General features: G+C 39.8%; 1 protein-coding gene across 1 annotated transcript; it reads left to right on the top strand.

Moving 5' to 3' along the window:
* Nucleotides 1-3174: 3174 nt before the first annotated feature.
* LOC139556620 (bcl-2-like protein 1) lies at nucleotides 3175-6106 on the top strand. The gene is made up of 3 exons (XM_071370792.1): nucleotides 3175-3420; nucleotides 4122-4791; nucleotides 5033-6106. The coding sequence occupies exons 2-3, from the start codon at nucleotides 4276-4278 to the stop codon at nucleotides 5174-5176; spliced, it is 660 nt and encodes a 219-aa protein (XP_071226893.1). The 5' UTR covers nucleotides 3175-3420; nucleotides 4122-4275; the 3' UTR covers nucleotides 5177-6106.
* The last annotated feature ends 3174 nt before the right edge of the window (nucleotides 6107-9280 follow it).

Raw genomic sequence — 9280 nt, 5'->3', positions numbered from 1 at the left:
GGGAGCCAGGGAAATGGTTTGGTATGTGAAGGGTCAAGTTATAGCAGCAATTTACTTCACCGAGCAAAGTGAGAAGAATAAGAGCTCCACAATAAAGCTGCCCAGCAACATCTGTTGGGGTGCTGTTGTCATCATGTTTGACAGTCCTGGAGGGGAAGGAGTCTCCAAGAAATGGCCATATCACAGTCTGCCGATATGGACAGCCCCATCAAGAGGATCCTCCTGGATGATGTATTTTGGGAGAGCGGTAAGCAGCCTGAAACTCCTGAAACCTATAGCAGTAGCCATTGCATGGATTGAGGGAGACAATGCCATCCTGTCTGATGTTCAGACTCTGCTTGCAGATGTAAGAGAAATCCATACTGCCCTGCCCACTTCACTGTTGCTCCAAGCAGAGGAAACTGCAGTTCTGAAATGCATCAAAAAGCGTGAAGACTTCTGCCTGAAGCCCGTACAGAGTACATGTTGGACCCCAAGTATGCTGGCAAGAGCATCCTGTCTGGTTCAGAGATCAATAAGGTCTATGGCGTCATCACTACCGTGTCTCGCCACCTTGGCCTGGATGAGGGTAAGGTTCTTGGCAGTCTGGCGAAGTACACTTCCAATTAAGGGCTTTGGGATGGATATGCAATATGGCAGTCGTGCCAACATATCTCATCAGCCACCTGGTGGAAGGGACTTTGTATCTGAGGCTCTTTCCCCTGTTGCCTCCACCATCCTCCAAATTCCACCATTAGCTGCCTCAGAGTGCAACTGGTCCTTGTTTTGGAACACACACACCGAGGCACGCAACAGGCTGACAAATACAAGGGTTGAAAAATTGGTTGCCATCCGGGCAAATTTGAGGCTTTTTGAGCCTGACAATGAGCCATCCTCAAGGTTGGAAAGTGACAGTGAAGATGAGGCCTCTGATGTTCAAGAGGTGGACATTGAGTAGGTCGAGGGAGAAGACATGGAAGCCTGAGAGGAAGACAACCAAAGCTTTAGTTTCTAGGCTTTCATGTTACAGAGATGTATGTTGAAAATGTATTTTGGGAGATGCGATGGATCATTGGGGATGATTCAATTTTCCCTTTCTTTTGTTCAGTGAAATCATCCTATGTGAAGAGTCAACTCATTTAATTAAAGTTCAATTCGTAGCTAGTTATTTTATTTATTTTGGAAGGATTTAATAATTTGCAATTGTCTACTTAAGGTAAAATGTTTGTTTCTGTCTCCATATGATATGGTAAATATATCCAATGTAAAAAGCATCTACATTTAAATGGTATTAATATTAATTTGCATAGATTCCTGTTAATTCCAATGGAAAGTTTCCATCTCTGAATATTCCCCAAAATGTGCAACCCTAACAGTACCATTCAAAAGATTGGACACACCTACTCATTCAAGGGTTTTTATTTTTACTATTTTCTACATTGTAGAATAATAGTGAATACATCAAAACTATGAAAAAACACATGATTCCATGTAGTAACCAAAAAAGTGATAAATCAAAATATATTTTAGATTCTTCAAAGTAGCCAGCCTTTGCCTTGATGACAGCTTTGCACACTCTTTGCATTCTCTCAACCAGCTTCATGAGGTAGTCACCTGGAATGCATTTTAATTAACAGGTGTGCCTTGTTAAAAGGTAGTTTGTGGAATTTCTTTCCTTACTGCGTTTGAGCCAAATAGTTGTGTTATGACGAGGTAGTGGTGGTATACAGAAGTTAGCCCTATTTGGTAAAAGACCAAGTCCATATTATGTCAAGAACAGCTCAAATAAGCAAAGGGAAATGACAGTCCATCATTACCTTAACACGTGAAGGTCAGTCAACATGGAAAATGTCAAATACTTTGAAAGTTTCTTCAAGTGGTGTCCCAAAAACAATCAAGCGCTATGATGAAACGGCCTCTCATGAGGACCAACACAGGAAAGACCCAGAGTTACCTCTGCTGCAGAGGATGATTTTGTTAGAGTTACCAGCCTCAGAAATTGCAGCCCAAATAAATACATCACAGTGTTCATAACAGACACATCTCAGCATCAAATGTTCAGAGGAGGCTGCATGAATCAGGCCTTCATGGTCGAGTTGCTGCAAAGAAACCACTTCTAAAGGATACCAGTAAGAAGAGACTTGCTTGGTTCAAGAAACACGAGCAATGGACATTGGACCGGTGGAAATCTGTCCTTTGGTCTGAGTCCAAATTTCAGATTTTTTTTCTCCAGCTGCTGTGTCTATGGGAGACGCAGAGTAGGTGAACAGATGATCTCTGCATGTGTGGTTCCCACCGTGAAGCATGGAGGAGGAGGTGTGATGTGTGGGGGTGCTTTGCTGGTGACACTGATTTATTTAGAAATCAAGGCACACTTAACTAGCTTGGCTACCACAGCATTCTGCAGCGATATGCCATCCCACCTGGTTGTGCTTTTTGGGACTATCATTTGTTTTTCAACAGGACAATGACCCAAAACACACCTTCAGGCTGTGTAAAGGCTATTTGACAAAGAAGGAGAGTGATGGAGTGCTGCATCAGATGACCTGGCCTCCACAATCCCCTGACCTCAACCCAATTGAGATGGTTTGGGATGAGTTGGACCGCATAGTGAAGGAAAATCAGCCAACAAGTGCTCCGCATTTGTGGGAACTCCTTCAAGACTGTTGGAAAAGCATTCCAGGTGAAGCTGGTTGACAGAATGACAAGAGTGTGCAAAACTGTCATCAAGGCAAAGGGTGGCTACTTTGAAGAATCCAAAATATATTTTGATTTGTTTAACACTTTGGTTCCTACATGATTCCATATGTGTTATTTCATAGTTTTGATGTCTTCACTATTATTCTACAATGTAGAAAATAGTAAAAATAAAGAAAAACCCTTGAATTGAGTAGGTGTGTCCAAACTTTTGACTGGTACTGTATATATTTTACCTTTATTTAACTAGGCAAGTCAGTTAAGAACACACTCTTAGTTACAATGAAGCCTACCCCGGCCAAACCTAGGCCAATTGTGCACATCCCGATGGGACTCCCAATCACAACCTGATGTGATACAGCCTGGATTTGAACTAGGGACATCTCTTGCACTGAGATGCAGTGCATTAGACGCTGCACCACTCTCTATACTAGAGATTATACTCCAAAATCTTTGGGGGAACACGTTGACATAAATATCTGAACACACGGATAATCTGCCCGCGATAATTTGAACACGATCTCAACTTCCGGTGTGTCTTTGATTGGTGATTCATTTTGTGAGAAGGCGGAACATCCGATCTACGTGTACAAAACTGGCCAATGGCATTATTGGCCTTCTCGCCGCTCCAATTCGCTTGAAATATGTCGTTATTTTAAATGCTTTTATGCACAAAAATTGAATTTACCTTTAAAAAAACTCGATGCTTATTTATTGAAAGGTACATCAGTCTGATTTGCAATTGTAAGTATGACAGACCATGATATTTTAAAGGATTGGTTTAAGAAATATTGCTATGGAGATGGGAAGCTTGTATAGTGAGTGTAAAAGCAGCTGTCATGTGTAGCTAGGTAGCGGCGATGCTAATTTGCTAGTTACGTATACATACATACATTTGACTTATTTTATGAATACCGTATTAAGAAATTACTGCTTGTTTGTCACTTGTACCCTAGGTGATATTAACTTGATCTCAATACGTTTGTTTTTGAGCTTTGAAATCCATTTATATGGCAGTAGCGCAGCATTAAAAGCAAACACATTTTGACAATTTGTTGTGCACTCTTGTCAAACGTGCTATAATGTAAAATAGTAGCTATATTAGCTGGTTCGTTGTATATAGCCAAAGAAGTGCATTGTTCGGTGGAAATTAATATGATGGTTATAGCTTTAGATAGCCAAGACCGATAGCTTGCTACCTGACATCAAAGCGGCGCCCCAATGGTATGGCGTAATAAGTTTCATACAGTATGTGTCTAAAAAAAAAAAACTTAAAAAAACATCTACCATACCCAACAGACCTGGGTTTAGCAGTGCAGTATTTCAAGGTGATTGTGATGCTGCTGGGGCAGAGTTCCATTCTTAATAACAATGAACAATAGAATCCAGTGTTTTCATGTTTTCTGCACCAGAGAATTTGTGTGAGTGTGTTTTTTTTCTTCCAGGGTGTGATAACTTGTTGCATCCCAGAGGAAACTGCCAGACAGCAAGCCTTTATTCCAGACATCTCAGTTAGTGTGAGATATGGCAGAAGAGCCCTGGGGATCCAAATAGAGTGAAAAGTCAATGGATAAAGAGGGTGCATAGAAGGTGGAAAAGATGTCTTACAGTAACAGGGAACTGGTGGTGTTTTTTATAAGCTATAGACTGTCCCAGAGGAATTATTCATGTTGTCAATTGGGGCTGGAGGGTGCAAGTGGACGGACTGAGGGAGATGAGGCCATTGCAAATGGGTCTGTGGGGAACAACCGGAACAGCCGAAGCAATTTGGCGAAGCCCTCATCTCCACAGGGGGTCATGGAGCCAGTGAAAGCAGCACTACGGGACTCAGTGGATGAGTTTGAGCTGCGCTACACCCGTGCCTTCAGTGACCTCTCCTCCCAGCTCCACATCACCCCTGCCACAGCCTACCACAGCTTTGAGAGTGTGATGGACGAAGTGTTCAGGGACGGGGTCAACTGGGGTCGCGTGGTGGGTCTGTTTGCTTTCGGCGGGGCCTTGTGTGTTGAGTGTGTTGAGAAGGATATGAGCCCACTGGTGACACGCATCGCAGACTGGATGACCACCTACCTGGACAACCATATCCAGCCCTGGATCCAGAGCCAAGGAGGATGGGTAGGTTGGAGCTGATACTTTACTCTGCACATTATACATCCTAATTATGGGATTTAGTAATACATTCTCATTGTCAACACTATTGTGCGTGCGCATCCTTTTCTGCACCCACTCTCTCTGAGAAATAGAGAATACCATGATAGACTACACTAAAGGGAGAAGCTACATAGGAGTATTGGGGCAAACAGCTGGGCTGCTAACACATAGTTCACTGTATTAATCTTCCTCTGTTCCTTGAAAGGACTGTTTTGCAGAGATCTTTGGCAGAGATGCTGCTGCAGACGTTCGAAGGTCCCAGGAGAGCATAATTAAATGGCTGCTATTTGGGGTGATTCTGCTTTCAGGAGTGCTGGTCGGCACTCTCATCATGAAGAAACGCCAATGAAGTGGTGTAATACGAGCCGCATCTAGTTTACCCCCAGCACATATAAATGCAAAATCAACAAAAATACAACTTTATAGTTTATGTTTACATAAGCCCAGTCTGCTTGTGCACTGACAGAAACCTGATGATTAGCCCTGGCTATAACAGTTTTTGGGCAATGAATATGTAGCTTGGTGAGCTGTCTCACTACTCACCTCTCCTGTGCTCTGTAACATTTGTTTTTACATTTGAAAAGTAATATGTAAAATAACATTTTATGACATTATTTTCTTACTTTTATAATTATTGGTTTTATTTTTTTAACTTGGATAGAGGGTGTTGCATTCGAGACTGGAGGTGCTTTAAATGGACCTGAAGCTAAGCGTGAATGGGAAAACTACAGCTGGTGTAGGAGGACATAGGAGATTGTTTATGTATTTTTAGGTTTGTGTGTTACCCTTTATACCCTAGTACCAACTACATACATTCTTTCCAAATTGACATTTGACCAATTACATTGAAGATTTTAGAATATTGTTTTTTATTTTGTGGTAACGGCCCAATGCTGCTGTTTTTGTCTTCATATCAAATCATTTTGGGGTAACAATTAAGTACCTTACTGTGATTGCTTTCAATCGAAATGGTAATAAAAAAAATTGTAAACTCCCTTAGCAAGAGAATTTCAGCTAGGACTCTGGTTGTGGTCTTAGTAGGGAGGGGGAAACAGCTCTCGCTAAAAGGGCATTATCATAATTTTCACAGTATTCTACCAACCTCTTAGTGGAAATATATATATATATAAAACACAGCTATATCATGTTTTTTACTGCATTGGGCCTTTAACTGAAACCTCAGTTTCAATGTGACAATTGCTCTAAAATGTTATGTTCTTTCCTTGCTGTACTGGAGTTTCAGGCATGCACTAAATAATAAAACATATTTATGTTTTAAGTGGGGGTTTTTCTATGTGATTCACAGACAACATTTCAACACAGATAGTGGGAACATGGAGAAAGTAATGAATTCAGATTTGTCCATGCTGCATTCTCATAATATGCCTTTAGGGGGTGCATGTGCTCAACAAATACAGTTTCTGGAGCGACTATTTTTCAGCCTCAACTCAGTGCAACATATCAGGAATACCTTGTCCTGTTTCCCAGAGAAAGTGTTGCTCTGAAAAGTCTACCTCTAACATACTGCCAATATCACATTGTCTCTTGGAGCTCCTCGCTAATAGAGTTTGGAAATTGTCTACAGTACTGATGGCAGTGAAACATCCAACTTGGTTTGGAATCATAGTCCTTCTACCCTTGCACAATTAAAAGAAGACATCACAATCCCTTTTAATTTAATATTTGAATGTATATAATTGTAAACACCAATGAAGTGGCGTAATACGAGCCACATCTAGTTTACCTCCAGCACATATAAATGCTAAATCAACGAAAATAGAACTTAAGAGTTTGTCATGTTTACATAAGCCCAGTGTGCTTGTGCACTGACAGATGATTAGCCCTGGCTATAACAATCCCTTTGAATTCAATATTTGAATATTTATATATATACATGTAGTTGTAAATCATGTATATTTATTTCTTATCCTACTTTTTTGTCTTTTTCAACAAAAATGTATTTTCAAGAGTAGGTACAGAACATATACAGCACATACTAAACATAACTCTGCAGTCATTTCCCAAGAGCAGAAATAGATTCACATAGTGGTGTTTTTTCTTACACAATGTTTATTGATGTATTACTCTGAACAATTATCGCATAGGCTGATACCAAACTTTTAGGTTATTTCTGATAATAACATACTATTGTATCTATTCATTGGAGCCTACATTATTCAAAACACATGAAGCAATGACTTCTCAAAGAATAATACTGAAAGTGTCAATGGAATAGACAGATGGGAACCAACGGATGGCCTGTGGTTGCTAATCTCTCCCTGTCATTTTTTGCCATTTCCCCAAACCATAGCTGGCCGCACCAGCAGATAAAGCCAATTAAGGAAAGGCTGAATAAATTATGGAAACTCACCAGCCTCTCGGAGAATCTAACTCTTACTCTCTTCATATTCTCATGTCATATTCACTAACTCAGCATCTTCTTATTTTTTTTAAGCTCACAAAACAGTGAGAGGAAGAGCCGAAACCTTGAGAAAAACAAGCAGAGTTGTGTATTAAAAAATAAATTATTATAGAGAGCATGTATTGTATATATACATTATATAATATTAGGAGGGATAGTTATGGGAAATAGAGATGGCTGAATTCTCAGTGATTTATTTCACAAGGCCTTTATACATTGGCTTGACACTATGGTCAGAGAGCCATGGATGTCAGAGAGCCCTGGAAGTCATACTGTATGAAGTTCGTTTTTGATATGCATTCTTCAAAAGCAGGCTGAAGATGATTATGATCCGCTCTCGTAATGAAAGTGGATGTAAGCTTGAGTCTAGGTGGCATGTTCACTGGCTCTTCTTGCAACGGTGGTGTGCTCACAAGGCTGAAACAAAATGTTGCATAAATAAAGGTCCTGCTTCTCCCTGTGACCATCATGGCAGAGTCCTTTCTCCCTGTGACCGTAATGTCAGTGAACCGTGGATTCAAGGGTTGTATAAACACAACTTTGCAAATGACTGTTTAGATCTAGATCTGGTCCATTGAATCTATTTGTCTGGATTTATGTCCACAGCTTGACATGTTCATGAAGATATTATTGTGGTAGTGTTTTTGAAAATAAGTTTATGTACAGGAATGTACAGTAATACTGAAGTCAAAATTATTCTCTTTAGAGAGCTGCTCACAAATGTAGCCTTCTTTATGGTCATGCCTCATGAATAGCTTGACACCACAAATAATGTTGTTTTTTATTAAAAAGTGACTGTTGTCATACTGTCATTTATTAGTTTGATATTATCATTGGATTAATATTACTGTGATAATCATTATTGTTAGATTGATTTGTCTGTTTAGATTGAATAGTCTGTCTATTGTTAGATTAAGTCTGTTGAAGCATGCGTGGGCATTGGGCTGAGTACCTATGTGCACTGCAGAGCCTCTTAGTGAGTAACTGGAGGGGAGTGTGTATGATTGGCTTTTGGCAGCAGGTGGGTGGTTTAGAGTGTGTGGCTTCAGTGATAAGTTATCAGTAGTCTGACAGCCACTGTACTGAATAACCCCAACCCCACTCCCCACCATGAAATAGAAAAAGAGACACTTTCGAGGTCACAACTTCTATATTATATTGAGATGTACTTGTCCATACCAATCTGTACATATAGCAGTCCGAATGTTGTCTAGTTCAGCCATGCTACATTTTACATTAAAAAAATGTAATTTAGCAGATGCTTTTATCCAGAATGATTTACAGTTAGATATTATCACATGATATTGATTTGAACATGTTTATTCTGCCTGTAAGCTGATTTTAATCAGAATATCAAACTGTCATATCATATTTGTTTCTGAGTTATTACAAAGCAAATTATGTTTGTTGTTAATACATGACCTTTGCGTTCACGCACCATAGCAAACAGCAGGGAAATTGTGTAATGCATGAAACACCATGAGCATGCAGGTGTTTGTGGAACACTGTGTGTGCCCATGGTGTGTGTGTGTGCGCATGTGTCATTTTTTGTTCACCTAACGGTAAGTAATGTCACATCAATCTAAATTTAGAACCTGGCACAAGTTCCTCACTTGAGTTAAATGTTTTGTCACTTTCCCGCAGCTTAATGGAAAACCGAGGATTTGCATGTCTGGTGCCTCCAATACAATTCCACTGTCAGAGTCCTTACCCTAACAGAACCTGGACAAAGACACCATTATACCTCAGCAAGTGAGAGTACAATGCCACTATAGTGATACTCACTGCAGCACCTGAAACAGTCCTGATAATTTAAATACCATTTACACATTGAAAACGAGCAACTTGTGCCTAAACCCAGGTATTTGTTTAGAAATTAACCAGAAATAGTATAGAAGTTTTCTTAATATTATCATTCATGTTTTATTGTTTATGTGGAGCTTTTAAGAAATTACAAATATAGAAATGTAGCAAATGCAAAACAATTTCACATTTGAATGCCCTTTCACATTGGTCTACTAAAATCATAAA

The sequence above is a fragment of the Salvelinus alpinus genome, chromosome 2 (genome assembly GCF_045679555.1).
Source record: "Salvelinus alpinus chromosome 2, SLU_Salpinus.1, whole genome shotgun sequence".
Classification (NCBI taxonomy): Eukaryota; Metazoa; Chordata; class Actinopteri; order Salmoniformes; family Salmonidae; genus Salvelinus; species Salvelinus alpinus.
This window is presented reverse-complemented; position numbering and strand designations above follow the sequence as displayed.

Excerpts from the sequence above, each read along its gene's own strand:
- LOC139556620 (XM_071370792.1), top strand. The coding sequence starts at position 4,276 with ATGTCTTACAGTAACAGGGAACTGGTGGTGTTTTTTATAAGCTATAGA. Across the intron at positions 4,792-5,032 it reads TCCAGAGCCAAGGAGGATGG|GACTGTTTTGCAGAGATCTT; the intron begins GTAGGTTGGAGC and ends GTTCCTTGAAAG.